The sequence below is a fragment of the Stomoxys calcitrans genome, chromosome 3 (assembly GCF_963082655.1).
Source record: "Stomoxys calcitrans chromosome 3, idStoCalc2.1, whole genome shotgun sequence".
Taxonomy (NCBI): domain Eukaryota; kingdom Metazoa; phylum Arthropoda; class Insecta; order Diptera; family Muscidae; genus Stomoxys; species Stomoxys calcitrans.
Genome location: NC_081554.1, coordinates 95,615,933 through 95,632,578, shown reverse-complemented (window position 1 = coordinate 95,632,578; position 16,646 = coordinate 95,615,933). Strand labels below are relative to the sequence as shown.

At 39.2% G+C, this 16,646-nt stretch overlaps 2 protein-coding genes and 1 long non-coding RNA gene across 6 annotated transcripts in view; 1 reads left to right on the top strand and 2 right to left on the bottom strand.

The window, feature by feature from the left end:
* Window positions 1-16,646, bottom strand: part of LOC131995841 (uncharacterized) — a 205,841-nt gene that overhangs the window by 35,809 nt on the left and 153,386 nt on the right. The gene's annotated exons all lie outside the window — the stretch shown is intronic.
* The window catches only part of LOC106084863 (metallophosphoesterase 1 homolog), a 162,895-nt gene that overhangs the window by 72,131 nt on the left and 74,118 nt on the right, over window positions 1-16,646 (top strand). The gene's annotated exons all lie outside the window — the stretch shown is intronic.
* Window positions 13,110-13,766, bottom strand: LOC106084853 (uncharacterized). The gene is made up of 2 exons (XM_013248784.2): window positions 13,670-13,766; window positions 13,110-13,599 (listed from the first exon to the last, which is right to left on the bottom strand). Exons 1-2 carry the CDS (start codon window positions 13,715-13,717, stop codon window positions 13,141-13,143), a joined length of 507 nt encoding a protein of 168 aa, XP_013104238.1. The 5' UTR covers window positions 13,718-13,766; the 3' UTR covers window positions 13,110-13,140.

Genomic DNA, 16,646 nt, shown 5'->3' with positions numbered 1-16,646 from the left:
AAAGAATCTCTCCGAACCATTTAAAACCAAACGAGGTTTCAGACAAGGAGACAGCCTATCGTGTGATTTCTTTAATATCCTGCTGGAGAAGATTATTCGAGATGTAGATGTGAATAGATATGGCACGCTAACCACAGGAGAACACATGCTACTCACGATATCATAGGTCGGTCACCGGAAGTAGTAACTGCAGCCTTTGGGTCTGGCAGTAAATGGAGATAAGACGAAATGGATGGTTTCAACTCCCAAAACTCCCAAAACACCTTGTACAACCGAGTAGATAAAGAAAATGGAGAAAGTTGGGAACCACAACTTTGACGTTACCGAAACGAATGACATCAGTTTTGAGATAAAGCGAAGAATAATACTGGCAAACAGATGCTACTTTGGACTAAGTAAGCTGTTTAGAAACAAGGCCACCTCTCGACAGACTAAGGTTACGCTATACAAGACACTGATACTACCCGTGTTGTTATATGGTTCTGAGGCATGGGTACTTGTGAAAGCAAATGAGTCAGTGCTTGGAGTATTTGAGAGAAAGACTCTTCGTAAAATATATGGACCAGTTTGCGTTAACGGAGAATATAGGCGACGTATGAACCACGAGCTGTATGACGACGATTGCATAGTTACACGCATCAAAATACATCGGCTGCGTTGGCTAGGTCATGTTGTCAGAATGGATGAAGAAGATCCAGCAAAGAAGTCTTTTGAAGGCAAACACGGTGGTACACGCAAACCGGGAAGACCAAAAGCCAGATGGAAAGATCACGTGGTGGGAGACACCGCGAAACTTGGTTTAAGAGATTTTAGAATGAGCGCAGAAGATCGAGGCGCTTGGAACGCTATTCCACATTCGGCTAGTGGAACAAATGTTCCGTCGTAGCCAATTAAAGTAAGTGAGTAAAGTATGTAAAATAGCCGAACCTAGAATAACTTTACCACCGCCTCGACCTTCTTTGGTTTTGTCATATTTCATATTATAAACAAAACGAAACAGAACAAGTAAAAGCGTGTAAAGTTCGGCCGGGCCGAATCTTATATACCCTCCACCATGGAGCGCATTTGTCGAGTTCTTTTCCCGGCATCTCTTCTTAGGCAAAAAAAAAAAGGATATAAGAAAAGATTTGCTCTGCTATTAGAGCGATATTAAGATATGGTCCGGTTTGGACCACAATTAAATTATATTTATGTTGGAGACCTGTGTAAAATGTCAGCCAATTCGAATAAGAATTGCGCAGTCTAGAGGCTCAAGAAGTCAAGACCCAAGATCGGTTAATATGGCAGCTATATCAGGTTATAAACCGATTTGAACCATACTTGGCACAATTGTTGGATATAATAACGAAACACGTCGTGGAAGATTTTATTCCAATCGGATAAGAATTGCGCACTCTAGAGGCTCAAGAAGTCAAGACCCAAGATCGGTTTATATGGCAGCTATATCAGGTTATAAACCGATTTGAACCATACTTGGCACAGTTGTTGGATATCATAACAAAACACTTCGTGCAAAATTTCATCCCAATCGGATAAGAATTGCGCACTCTAGAGGCTCAAGAAGTCAAGACCCAAGATCGGTTTATATGACAGCTATATAAGGTTATGGATCGATTTGAACCATACTTGGCACAGTTGTTGGATACAAAATACTACGTGCCAAAATTCATACAAATTGGAAAAGAATTGCGCCCTCTAGAGGCTCAAGAAGTCAAGACCCAAGATCGGTTTATATGACAGCCATATCAGGTTATAAACCGATTTGAACCATACTTGGCACAGTTGTTGGATATCATAACAAAACACGTCGTGCAAAATTGTATCCCAATCGGATCGGTTTATATGGCAGCTATATTAGGTTATGAACCGATTTGAACCATACTTGGCACAGTTGTTGGATACAAAATACTACGTGCCAAAATTCATACAAATTGGAAAAGAATCGCGCCCTCTAGAGGCTCAAGAAGTCAAGACCCAAGATCGGTTTATATGACAGCTACATAAGGTTATGGATCGATTTGAACCATACTTGGCACAGTTGTTGGATATCATAACAAAACACGTCGTGCAAAATTTTATTTCAATCGGATAAGAATTGCATACCTAGACGCTCAAGAAGTAAAGACCAAAGATCGGTTTATATGGCAGCTATATCAGGTTATGAACCGATTTGAACCATACTTGGCACAATTGTTGGATATAATAACGAAACACGTCGTGGAAAATTTTATTCCAATCGGATAAGAATTGCGCACTCTAGAGGCTCAAGAACTCAAGACCCAAGATCGGTTTATATGGCAGCTATATCAGGTTATGAACCGATTTGAACCATACTTGGCACAATTGTTGGATATAATAACGAAACACGTCGTGGAAAATTTTATTCCAATCGGATAAGAATTGCGCACTCTAGAGGCTCAAGAACTCAAGACCCAAGATTGGTTTATATGGCAGCTATATAAGGTTATGGATCGATTTGAACCATACTTGGCATAGTTGTTGGATATCATAACAAAACACGTCGTGCAAAATTTTATTCCAATCGGATAAGAATTGCGCACTCTAGAGGCTCAAGAAGTCAAGACCCCAGATCGGTTTATATGGCAGCTATATTAGGTTATGAACCGATTTGAACCATACTTGGCACAGTTGTTGAATACAAAATACTACGTGCCAAAATTCATACAAATTGGAAAAGAATTGCGCCCTCTAGAGGCTCAAGAAGTCTAGACCCAAGATCGGTTTATATGACAGCTATATAAGGTTATGGATCGATTTGAACCATACTTGGCACAGTTGTTGGATATCATAACAAAACACGTCATGCAAAATTTTATTTCAATCGGATAAGAATTGCGCACTCTAGAGGCTCAAGAAGTCAAGACCCCAGATCGGTTTATATGGCAGCTACATTAGGTTATGAACCGATTTGAACCATACCTGGCACAATTGTTGGATATAATAACGAAACACGTCGTGCAAAATTTCATTCCAATCGGATAAGAATTGCGCACTCTAGAGGCTCAAGAAGTCAAGACCCAAGATCGGTTTATATGGCAGCCATATCAGGTTATAAACCGATTTGAACCATACTTGGCACAGTTGTTGGATATCATAACAAAACACGTCGTGCAAAATTGTATCCCAATCGGATCGGTTTATATGGCAGCTATATTAGGTTATGAACCGATTTGAACCATACTTGGCACAGTTGTTGGATACAAAATACTACGTGCCAAAATTCATACAAATTGGAAAAGAATCGCGCCCTCTAGAGGCTCAAGAAGTCAAGACCCAAGATCGGTTTATATGACAGCTACATAAGGTTATGGATCGATTTGAACCATACTTGGCACAGTTGTTGGATATCATAACAAAACACGTCATGCAAAATTTTATTTCAATCGGATAAGAATTGCGCACTCTAGAGGCTCAAGAAGTCAAGACCCCAGATCGGTTTATATGGCAGCTATATTAGGTTATGAACCGATTTGAACCATACTTGGCACAATTGTTGGATATAATAACGAAACACGTCGTGCAAAATTTCATTCCAATCGGATAAGAATTGCGCACTCTAGAGGCTCAAGAAGTCAAGACCCAAGATCGGTTTATATGGCAGCTATATCAGGTTATAAACCGATTTGAACCATACTTGGCACAGTTGTTGGATATCATAACAAAACACGTCGTGCAAAATTTCATCCCAATCGGATAAGAATTGCGCACTCTAGAGGCTCAAGAAGTCAAGACCCAAGATCGGTTTATATGGCAGCTATATCAAAACATAGACCGATATGGCCCATTTACAATACCAACCGACCTACACTAATAAGAAGTATTTGTGCAAAATTTCAAGCGGCTAGCTTTACTCCTTCGGAAGTTAGCGTGCTTTCGACAGACAGACGGACGGACGGACGGACGGACGGACGGACGGACGGACGGACGGACGGACGGACGGACGGACGGACAGACGGACGGGCGGACGGACATACGGACGGACATGGCTAGATCGACATAAAATTTCACGACGATCAAGAATATATATACTTTATAGGGTCTCAGACGAATATTTCGAGTAGTTACAATCAGAATGACGAAATTAGTATACCCCCCATCTTATGGTGGAGGGTATAATGATATAAGAAAAGATTTGCTCTGCTATTAGAGCGATATCAAGATATGATCCGGTTTAGACCACAATTAAATTATATGTTGGAGACCTGTGTAAAATGTCAGCCAATTCGAATAAGAATTGCGCCCTTGTGGGGCTCAAAAAGTAAAATAGAGAGATCGATTTATATGGGAGCTGTATCGGGCTATAGACCGATTCAGACCATAATAAACTTGTATGTTGATGGTCAGGAGAGGATCCGTCGTACAAAATTTCAGGCAAATCGGATAATAATTGCGCTCTCTAGAGGCCCAAGAATTCAAGACCCAAGATTGGTTTATATGGCAGCTACATCAGGTTATGAACCGATTTGAACCATACTTGGCACAGTTGTTGGATATCATAACAAAACACGTGGTGCAAGATTTCATTCTAATCGGATAAGAATTGCGCACTCTAGAGGCTCAAGAAGTCAAGGCCCAAGATCGGTTTATATGACAGCTATACCAGGTAATGGACCGAATTGAACCATACTAAGCACAGTTGTTAGAAGTGATACTAAAACACGTGGTGCAAAATTTCAGTCAAATCGGATGAGTATTGCGCCCTCTAGAGGCTCAAGAAGTTAAGACCCAAGATCGGTTTATATGGCAGCTATATCAGGTTATAGACCGATTTGAACCACACTTGACACAGTTATTGGATATCATAGCGAAACACGTCGTGCAAAATTTCATTCCAATCGGATAAGAATTGCGCACACTAGAGGCTCAAGATGTCAAGACCCAAGATCGGTTTATATGGCAGCTATATCAGGTTATGGACCGATGTGAACAATACTTGGCACAGTTGTTGGATATCATAACAAAACACGTCGTCCAAAATTTCATCCCAATCGGATAAGAATTGCGCACTCTAGAGGCTCAAGAAATCAAGACCAAAGATCGGTTTATATAGCAGCTATACCAAAACATGGACCGATATGGCCCATTTACAATACCAACCGACCTACACTAATAAGAAGCATTTTTCCAAAATTTCAAGCGGCTAGCTTTACTCCTTCGGAAGTTAGCGTGCTTTCGACAGACAGACTGACGGACATGGCTAGATCGACATAAAATGTCGCGACGATCAAGAATATATATACTTTTTGGGTTCTCAGACGAATATTTCGAGTAGTTACAGAATGCCGAAATTAGTATACCCCCCATCCTATGGTGGAGGGTATAAAAATGTCGTCATCGGAATGAGTCCAAAACAGTCAAGGTTATCATCACAACGTAAATATTCAGAAGAAACTTGGAAATTAATTCTTTCCTACTGGTATTTTCGTACTGAATATTGATGTTCATACATGAGCGTTAAAATAAGCAATTATTTTAAAATACTTTTTTTCCAGCCTTTAAATTTACGATTTTATTAAACATTTAATGTTTTTTTTTTTCAAAATAATATTAAGATATTATTAAACCTAAAAATCAAAAATAATAATCTTAAGACAATAAAAATAAACGTTGGAAGGTTGCGAACGTACAGCTGAACCCCGGCCCATTGCGATGTGATCTGCTCTTTCCAAGGTTATGGAGAGCATTTCTAATCACCATTTTGTGTGGTATTTAAAGTCGAATTTCGTTCTTAGCGACCAACAGTTTGGCTTCCCAAGAAATCGCTCCACGGGTAACCTCATGGCATTTTTGTCGGAATTCTGGAGTCGCTCAATCAACAAGTTTGATGAGAGCAAGTTCGTGACTCTAGATATCTCCAAGGCATTTGATAGGGTCGGGCACGGGGCAGTCCTTTCAAAGTTTTTTGCTTTTGGTGTCGGTAATGGCTTCGTTCGTTTTATATCGAGCTTTCTCAGAGAACGCACCATACGTGTCGATGCAGATTATCCAACCATAAATTGACCGCAGGTGCACTCCAGGGCTCTGTCCTTTCTCCTTCACTGTTTATGATTTTCATCAATGATCTGTTGAGTCAGACATCAAATCCGATCTACTCATTTGTGAATGACAGTAATCTCTGTCATTCATACTCCTTCAATAATAGGCCAAGTCTTCGAGAGATCGAGGACAAGAGGCGGATTATGGACAAAACCAGGATTTGTTGGCCATTTTCGAGTGGGGTCTAGTAAGATAGAGTAGATTTTAATGCACGGAATTCTTAATGCTGTTTGTTGTCACACAAACGATTCACTGGCCCATTACGATCATCTCTATCTATCAACGGTACAATTGTCGAGTAATCAGCAAATATTGATGTTCTGGGCATGGTGATACAGTGTGATATCCGTTAGGCTAAACACATACTCGAAGTGTCGAAAGAACTATTCAAGTGCTTAGGCTTCCTTAAGCGGTACAAGAACTAATTAACTTCATCTGATCTTCTAAACATCTATGCCACTTTTATAAGGCAGAAAATGGAATACAACTTACATATATAAACGCAAAAAAAAGCGTTTTGGGAAATTTTAACGGCCAATAAAAAACTTTTATCCCGAAGTTTTGCTTTTATTTCAATCGTCTAACGTTTCGCTTCAACATATCAAACATGAACCAAAACGTTTTGGGAAATTTTTATGGCAAATAAAATACTTTTATCCCGAAGTTTTGCTTTTATTTCAATCGTCTAACGTTTCGCTTCAACATATCAAACATGAGCCACAAACGTAGTATTTTTGAACGTAGCTAACTTTGCTTATTGTAAGCCCTTTAAAAGCTTCGTCTACGGTAAAAGGACTTTCCTTTTGTTGAAAAACCAAACACTCTTTAATTATTCTCTTGTGTAGCTTCTACTGGATACTCTGAAAGAGTTTGAATTACCAACTGAGATCTGCTTATAAATCTTAAAAATTTTAATTTTTATTTATTGTAAAATAATAAATTGAGCTTGGTATCCTTTTCAATATACGCAATCAATTTTAAACGTTTGACGTTAAAATAATAAATAAATAAAATAATCTAGTTGAAACCACGAATAACATGTTCTATATGTATTAAAGGTATTGCCAGGATAAAAAAAAAACTTTATATGTGTCACAAATCCTTGCAAGAATTTACCGCAAAAAGATTCATTTTTGTCTGAACCGTTGAGTGGAGCGGACGTTTTGTTATTTCTCTCTCCGCAAGAATTTTCCTGTAACTCGTAATAGGTCAATATTTTTGGAAGAAAAATTTAAGTCACTCAAGGATAGCTACGATAGATGTATCCATTAGGCGGTTGATGATCTGCGTCAGTTTTCAGTGGAGCGGCAGATCTAGATCCCGGGAGTAGGCTTAGAATGGACTCCAAAGACCCAACAGTTGCGGTGGACGTATCCGTCTCAAGGACAAGGCCGAACCTGTTCTTTCTTCGCATGCCTATAATTTGCCTAGGCCATCGGCCTTCCCCGGCCAACCAACACCCTCTTTTAGAAGTTGACATAATCGAAGACGCATCGCTCTCAGGTTTATTGAAAGGCTTGGGGCGAATGATCCTAAGACTCCCACTAACAGGGAGAGAGACTCCTTAAATTGGGTTAGGGAATTCGCTGCACAAGCTACCCCAAAGACTACACGTCTATATTCGGAAACTGCACCGCATTCAGCCAAAAGGCTGCGGCTGCCTGGAGGGCATCCCATGCCTAAAAGAATTAGGGGGAACAATAGTAAAATGGCCCAAGAACCTTTGCAAATGTCGCTAGGGACAGTTTGGTGATGGCAGTTGTCGACAAGGGAGAGGAACAGGGCTACATACCTAGGAATAACTGGAGTGGGATGGACAATGGACTCTTATCAGTATACTCCGATGTCCTTGCGGAATTTCCTGGGTCTCCTCCAGTTAATGACGATGCAGGCTGGTATTGAGACCGATAAAGGCTAATTGCCTTCGGCGATCAACGCTCAAATGAAATGTATCGTTATGCGCTAAAACAGATTGGTGAGATCTGGCCAGGTGCAGGACTAGATTTAGTCAAGAAGGAAGATATTCCTTCTCGACCAATGGCACATGCTTGGATACCAAGGATTCCCTCAGATCCTGAATAGATATTAGGAAGACTAAGCGAATGTAGTCCCAATCATTCAACCACCGACTGGTAGATTGGATGAGGCTCATGGTGACCGGAGACATGCAATATTAGTACTAAACTTCGGCGGTCTCGCAGACCTCAACAAGTCTGAAGGAGATGTATCCTACGGATTCAACGAGTTGAAACTGAAGGTCTATAGAAGCGGTGGGGTTGGTGAATCAGAAGACAACTCAACAGTTGTAGTTGAATACTTGCGTGAGGAACTATCGACCACTTCGCTAAAGTCTGGCGGATTGCAGAAGACTGAAAATCCCCTGCCATAATCGATACAGGAAGGGATGGCATCGAAACGGGACCCGACAAGCCCTTTGTGGGTGGGTCACAAGGTTGGACTGGGCTCAAAATGCGCGCCAGCCGGGAAGCACGGAACTCAGAGAGTACTTCGACAGCAGCAGTTAGTAAATAATCTAAGGAGAAATCATCCACAACATAAGTGCCAAGAGTCCTGAGGAAGAGTGGTTTCAAAACTTTCTCACCTGCCCCTGGATGCGAACGGAAGCTCATCATGACAAGTTCTAACGAATCTTGTGAGAATAACATAACATAACAGTGGTAGTAGTTCTGAATCCTGACTATGGTCCGGTTTCTACAGATAAATCTCCACATAAGGTCCTCCTGACGGCTGGGAAATTTGACGTGGTTCTTATCCAGGAACCATGGGTGTGTGGAGGAATGATAAGTGGATTCAGAATTCCGGGATTTAAACATCTCAAGGGTACGGGGAATGGGAGACATAGAGTCAGTATTCTTGCAAAGGGTAGTCTAAATGTTTTTCTTTTTCCGTCGCTAAGCACTGAAGATTTAGTAGAAGCCAGCCTTGAAATAAACAAGTCTTATTACTGGCTGGCTTCCTTGGGATGAGAGAATGTTCCATTTACAGAAAGTGCAAAATACCTGGGTGTTATGCTGGAAAAAAAATTTAACTTCAAATCCAACATTTTGGAAAGATCAAGAAAGCAACTTTTGCCCTATACACCAGCAAGAGTGCCATTGGCAAATGTAGGGGGTTTAGACTGCGTGTCACGTATTGGGTACATAGTGCAGTTGTCAAACCCATAATGCTATATGATATTGTGGTCTGGTGGACGGCGCTTCAAAAGCCCACCCACTGCTCTATACTTAAACGGATCCAAAGGATGGCTTGTTTGTGCATCACAGCTGGACGACACCACCTGATGCAATTTAATGTAACATCTTATGCCTCTGGACATTGTGGCTAGACAAATTGCAGCGACCACTGCCGTGAGGTTAAGGGAGCTTTTATTGGTCACATGGCGGACACTGTGTTATCCTTGATACAATATTCTATGTCCCAGGCAGTGTGGATTACACCTTACCAGAGCCCCTTTTTGATAAAAAGTACTGTACCACTATTCCTGGTAGAACCGATTGGAACTACTATATCCCTGGTAACAGAAGTTACATAGACTTCTATACGGATGGTTCCAAACTAAACCACCAGTTGGGCTTTGGGATATACTCTAAAGATCTAGAACTGGTCAGTGTGTATCAAGCGGAGATCCTTGCAATTAAGGAAGTGGTGGAATGGCTAAGAATTTATGTCATTACGACGATTGGCATAAATATATTCTCAGGCAGATTAAATCCCTGGAGAACGTATTTCTGATGAGCTTACGAGACTAGGAACTACACTACACATTCCAGCGACATGTAAGCTAAGTTTCCAGCACCAGGCCTGAAGGACAACGAATGATAGATGGTCGCAAAGATGGGGCTGTGAGTATTAAAAAACTATGTGGCTTAATCTAGACTTGAAGTAGTTTACCGCTTTGCTGTCATTGGCTAGAACAGACGTCTCAGTCATTGAGTTCGTCATAACTAATCGGAAAACATGAAGAAGCTGTGAGGACATCGGAGAAGAAGAGACTATAGAACACCTTCTGTGTGTGTTTCTCACACTAGCAGTCAGAAGGAGTTTCACTTTAGGTTCTCATTTCTTTGAGAACCTGTCTGATTTAGCGGATGTGGACATTCGCAAGTTATTGGACTTTTTAAAGCAAAATGGATGGTCCAACGGTATGAACTAGAAGGCATCTGCCTTCTTCTGTTACTGTGGTATCTCAATGGATGAAAACGTCTAAGTGAGTCTGTTGGCAGACTGCCACTTAAACCTAACGTAACCTAACCTAACGGCAAAAACATGTACTTATATCCTAAGTAAAGCCTAACGTTTTTCAGAAAATAAGTTTACTTGGCGAAAATTGCCTTTATATCGAACGAACTATTTTTTTGTGTGTAGGATGGAGCTTCATAATTATCCTCGGAGCTTCTAGACCTTGTACAAAGGAAAGCGATGGGTTGATTGGAAACCGTAGGGTATCCAACTCTATTGCCTGCCTTGAACATCGTCGTAATGTGAGTATCCTGGCTCTATTCTATGGGTACTTTTAAAGTGTGTGTTCATCTGATATTCATCTTTTTATTCCTGATGCAGGGATGTTTGTCAGCAATACTAGATTTTCCATAAACTCGCATCCGTTTGAAATTGATTGGTCAGCAGACCGGATTATAGATTACATTGAGAATTATCTTTTCGCCCGAACCGTTCGTATATGAAATCGGCTTCCGGCTACGCTTTTTCCTCCCCATTATGACATCCGAAAATTTAAGTCACTACTCCCTATTCCCCCTTCAAATTCCTTTCGCCAACGCAATGCATTATATTCATAGGGGACATCCCCTGCGTTTAGGTTGATACGAAACAACAATCGTTTGGCAATGACCTCTAAATAATCCTGTAACCAACCTTTCATCATGCACCATACTTACTGGACTTCATACCAACAAAATTACCATATTTCCAGCTTGCTATTCAACTAAACGAGTTTCAAAAACTTTAACTTTGAGGGGTATCTCAACAATTGGCTAAATACTTCTTTGGAACCAAGCAAGTTTTTTTGGTAGGACAGTATTGAATAAATAAATAAATAAATAGATTTTATTTGGATTATTTGCCGGAATTGTACATTTAGGGCAATTATGGTTGATCGATTGGATGTTCATGCGAAAGCGACTGTTTTAATTTTTAAAAATGCATACATATGTAAGAGGACAGCTATATAAGTTTTAGACCTAGTCAACACTAAGTTTTGCTAGGTTTAATCTGACATTTCCAGAACGTTTTGACATACGACCATCATTTGTTTTGTTTCCAGTGATTTAAAAAAAAATTAATATTTGATATTGATATTTTTTGGCCAAAAATTGGCCTATAGACGAATTTTGTACTAATATAGTAGTACAGTCGTGTTTTTACTAAATCGGGGTTTGCCCCAAAAACGACCCCCTCTTATACTATTAATTGTTCTTTCCCAGTCCTTTATTAAATCTATATATAAATAAAAAAAGTTCTGAGAAAAAGTCGTAATTTTAATAATTATTCTATAATTGCCACTAAAACAGTTTTTTTTTAACTCAACACTTTTGAGATACACTTTTAAGATTTTATGAAATTTTGTGTTTAAGAAAAATTTCAGTTAAATTTTTTCTTTGTGGAAAATTTAATTAAAACTTTGTCCATATAGAAAATTACATTGATATTTTGTGTTTAAAGAAAATTTTATTGAAATTTCGTTCTTTAGAAAAAAGAAATTGCAGACAGATTTTAGGTGTGACGATTTAATGAAGTTTTTTCAAGAAAAATTTTACGATTATTTTCTCAATTTTGACGATTTTCCACGAAAAAGACCTGACAGCACTGGTCGTGGTCGACGCTAGCTCAAGTCGATCTACTTCCACTATTGCATGAACACCTTGCGGTAAAAAAGGTTTGTTCTTGCTGGATTTTGCACAATTTGACAATCGCTCGAATAAAGCCTCGTGTCGATTAGTACGAAGAAATGGTAAAAAATACCATCACGGCGCTTTAAAATACGTTTATAAGATCTAACATGTGGCGAATTGTGAATCTTTGCGTATGAACCCGAATCAAAACAACAATCGACCGTGTGGATCTTCGAAGTCGAGACAAATCTAACAAAAGTTGTTCGTGGAACAAGCATTTTGAAGCAATGTTTTTTCAGCAAACCTGGTCATATGGCGACTGTTCCGTTATAGCAATATAGGATGGTCAATTCCGAAAGGTGCACCACAATTGAATTGCCCGAAGTCTGGGAGGAAATTCGAGAAACGGACAACAAAATCTGATCCATTGTTCACTATAACAATGAAAACTCTCACACGTCGATCAAAGAAAAAGCGCTTATTTGACCAGCCAAAACATCGAATTGATGGTAATCCCCCATATTCCCCCATATATTATGATAAAAATGCGCGGTCAATGATCTTCTTCGCCAGAAAATGCCACGTTTTGGAGTTGTCTCAGTCGGAGTGCAAAAGTGTATAAATCATACTGGATGATATTTTAAAAAACAATAAAACCATTTTTCAAAAATTTGCATTTTCACAATTAGGCCAGAAATTTAGCAGCCCTCGTATATGTACATACGGACAATAATGCTTCAGAATCTATGCGCTTTCCCAATAAAATAAAGTTAAAATAAAATATGAAATTGTTAAAATATTACCCATCGCTAGCCATTACTTTTCCCAACTTTCTGGCAGCATATGGATTTCGTGCCGAAGAAAGTCATCTGGATAAGAAAGAGCGTTCTGCAATGATAGAAAAATAGGAGTAGAAAAAAAGGGGGCAAAGTATTTGCTATAATAAGGGCTCCCAATGATAGTGCACTGCACTTCTTGCTTTAGGCAACATTCTTGGTGGTGTAATGCTTCCCATTTCTTATCTTTAAACTGTTTCGGCGGACCAGGCCTCACCTTTTTGTCGATTTCGAAATATAGTTGGTGCAAGTTCACCGTAAGCTTCTACCACCAATTGATGACGTTCCACAGACCTTTTTTCAAAGGAAAGAATGTAATCAGGCTTTCCCGCAAAAACAACATTAATAAACTAATTATTAAATGTTTATTTGAACTGTTAACATTCTGCCGTGTTATTATCAGAAAGCTTGGCATCTATTTCTTCCATTTCGCTGGATGTCCAATCACGATTTGCAAAAGATTTAATCTTTTCGTCGTATTCAGTCAATTCTCTATACTTAGGTGAACTGTGGAAAATCTCAACAATCTTTTTTGCCTCAGCTGGGGCATCTTCTGAGTAATACTTTACTATCGTCTCGTTCAATATTCCTAGGAGTTCCTTTGATTTGTCAAAGCAAGGACCCTTTACGGATTTGTATTTATCATACTCTTGTAGAAACTCATCCAACTCTTCTCTATATTTGTGGAAGGCATCGGTTTGGGGTAGTTCCTCGAGAATTGATTTTATGATGACACCACTGTCCGCAGCTAACTTTGTAGTATATGCGGAGATAGTGCCCACAAGTTCTTCAGCAGCAGTACGTTTGATTCCGCCGAGAAATTCTGCTGAGGATACCTTTAGAAAATTTCGAAAGTCACGAATGTTTTATTGAGTCAAGTACCAAAACACATGCAATCAAACTCACCTGCCTCATTATTGCAACAATAGACAATATTAGAACAAAACACTTCATATTGCTTCCTACTAAAATCTTTGAAATATTTTTAAACGCTTACACTCCACCAAACACTCAACAATTGAATGATTTAATAAAAATACATGCGATCATCCATTTCAGTTTCGTTGGTTTTGTCCATCAACAAACTACACGCAAAAAAATCACTGCCCACAAAAAGACTTTAAAAGTTAAACCTTGAACCTTAAGACTATAGAGGCATTTGCCATATATAAAATGTGAAATTATATACCTTTTGACTGTCTAGCTACAACTGAACTTAACCAATTGAAAAAGACTTTCCTTTTTCATTCCAAGAAAAATTGTTTATCATTGAGCTCTACTTGGAAAAGAAATAACAACTTCTTGAAACTGAATGAACTTCGCCCTAAAGCCTGGAACTGACTTCGACTTTTCGCCCGAACAATTGTCAAAACACGTAATAAAAAAATGGTGACGAAAAAAATGCGATCACATTAGAAGTGCTACTGTGTTCTATGAGCAAAATAGTTGCGACATATCGCCACGTCACTATAAATTTCGCTTCAATTAAATGCTCACGAAATAGGCACCAATCAACTCTGTTTCAATGCGGTTGTCTTTGTTGTGTGCTCTTGTTTGACTTTTGCATGTGTTCCGGAAAAAAATAGATAGAGTCCGTCGGATTTCGCAATAATATAATAGGCATTTACGCTGCTAAAGATGTCAGTACTAGGCTTTGGGTGAAAAGATTTAATTGACGGATGTTTCGTAATATGCATAACTGCCAACATTAAGTCCTGGCTCCACACGAAAGGGACTATAAAAACACACCAGCAAAAAAACAATTTCCTCACGACACATAGCAAAGACAACAACCGAATTGAATGAACACCATTCCATGTGAACATGTTAGTTGTTACGACACACATAATCCCCTCTTTTTCTAGGCAATACTATTTAAACATTTTATTTCTATACCCACCATCGAAGGGTGGTTTGTTTTGTTTTGTCATTCTGTTTGCAAAACATCGAAATATCCATTTCCGACCCCATAAAGTATATATATCCTTGATCAGCGTAAAAATCTAAGACGATATAGCCATGTCCGTCCGTCTGTCTGTTGAAATCACGCTACAGTCCTTAAAAATAGAGATATTGAGCTGAAACTTTGCACAGATATTTTTTTGTCCATAAGCTGGTTAAGTTCGAAGATGGGCTATATCGGACTATATCTTCATATAGCCCCCATAAAGACCGATCCGCCGGTTAAGGGTCTTAGGCCCATAAAAGCCACATTTATTATCCGATTTTGTTGAAATTTGGGACAGTGAGTTGTGTTAGGCCCTTCAATATCAGTCGTCAATATAGCCCAGATCGGTCCAGATTTGGATATAGCTGCCATATAGCCCGATCTCTGGATTTAAAATCTTGCGCCCATAAAAGTCGCATGTCGATGTCGCCGAAATTTTGGACAGTAAGTTAGGTTTATTCCCTTCGATATATTTCTATAATATGGCACAGATCGGTCCAGATATCGATGTAGCTGCCATATAGACCGATTTCTCTATTTAAGGGTTTGGGCCCATAAAAGGCCCATTTATTGTCCGATGTAGCCAAAATTTGGGACAGTGAGTTGCGTTATGTCCTTCGATATCCTTCTACAATTTGGCCCAGATCGGTCCAGATTTGAATATAGCTGTCATATAGACCGATCTCTCTATTTAAGGGTTTGGCCCCATGAAAGGTGCATTTATTGTCCGATGTCGCCGAAATTTGGGACAGTGAGGTGTTAGGCCCTTCGACATTCTTCTTCTCTAGATTTAAGGCTTTGGGGCCGCATTTATTGTCCGATTTCGCCGAAATTTGAGACAGTGAGTTGTGTTAGACTTTTCGAAATTTTCCCGAAACTTGGCTCAAATCGGTCCAGATTTGGATATAGCTGCCATCTATATATCTATTTAAAGTCTTGGTCCCATAAGGGGCGCATTTATAATCCGATTTCACTGAAATTTGACACAGTGGCTTATGTAAGGCTTTCCGACATTAAAATACTTCTAACATAGCCTTTATATCCAAAAATATATAAATTGTAAACCAATTCACATGGCCGCTATACGAAAATGTTGACTTAGCTGAACCATATTGAAATCACGTTGTCGTTTTCCAAAACAAATACAAAATCCAAAATTTCATCATTCATTCACCGAAAAATAAGGAGTATTTAGCAAAAATTAAAAAAGGCAAAATTTAGGAATTAGTAACGATCAAAATTTTTTGTTTTGGCAGGTTTTGGCAGCTAGTTGTATAATGAAAAATGAAAGCACACAAGTTTGGCGAAAAGTTCGTTAAAGTGTCTCCTTGTACAATTTTGTTCTTTTTTACTTTCAATGCATTTTTAGTTGCGTTTTCTTAAAAAAAAATTACAAATATTTATTTAACCAAAACCGCTAATTTCTCTCAAACGACTACATGGTTTAATCATTTTTTTTCACGTAACCAACACGCAGGGGATGTCCCCTATATATGCCGTGCATTGCGTTGGCAATTAGGTAGGTAAAGGGCAGGAGGGGGAAAAGAGGGAGTAGTTTATTGATATTCGTCTTAAATTTCTGAACGTCAATTTCGGTGGGAAAGACATTAGCCGGAAGTCGATTCCACATACGAATGGTTCGGGCGAAAAATTAATTTTCTCGGTAATGCATGGTTCGGTCGACTGGCCATTCAATTACAAACGGGTGTGAGTTTCTATTCCTGGTTAGTCTTATATTCCGGGTTAACATCCTAACGTCAGGGATTAGAAGACGAATATAGCTGGAACACACGCCATGAAAATAACGATAGGGCAATATAACGCTACCCACATTCCGACGATGTTCAAGAGAAGCAATAGAGTTGGATTTCCTACTGTACACACTTCGAATATGTGTTTTGACAAACGGACATCACATAGTATCTTCATTCAAGA

Bases quoted from the DNA above. Each gene is read 5' to 3' on its own strand.
- LOC106084853 (XM_013248784.2), bottom strand. From the start codon at position 13,717: ATGAAGTGTTTTGTTCTAATATTGTCTATTGTTGCAATAATGAGGCAG. The intron at 13,600-13,669 runs GTGAGTTTGATT...AATTTTCTAAAG, and splicing joins TTGTTGCAATAATGAGGCAG to GTATCCTCAGCAGAATTTCT.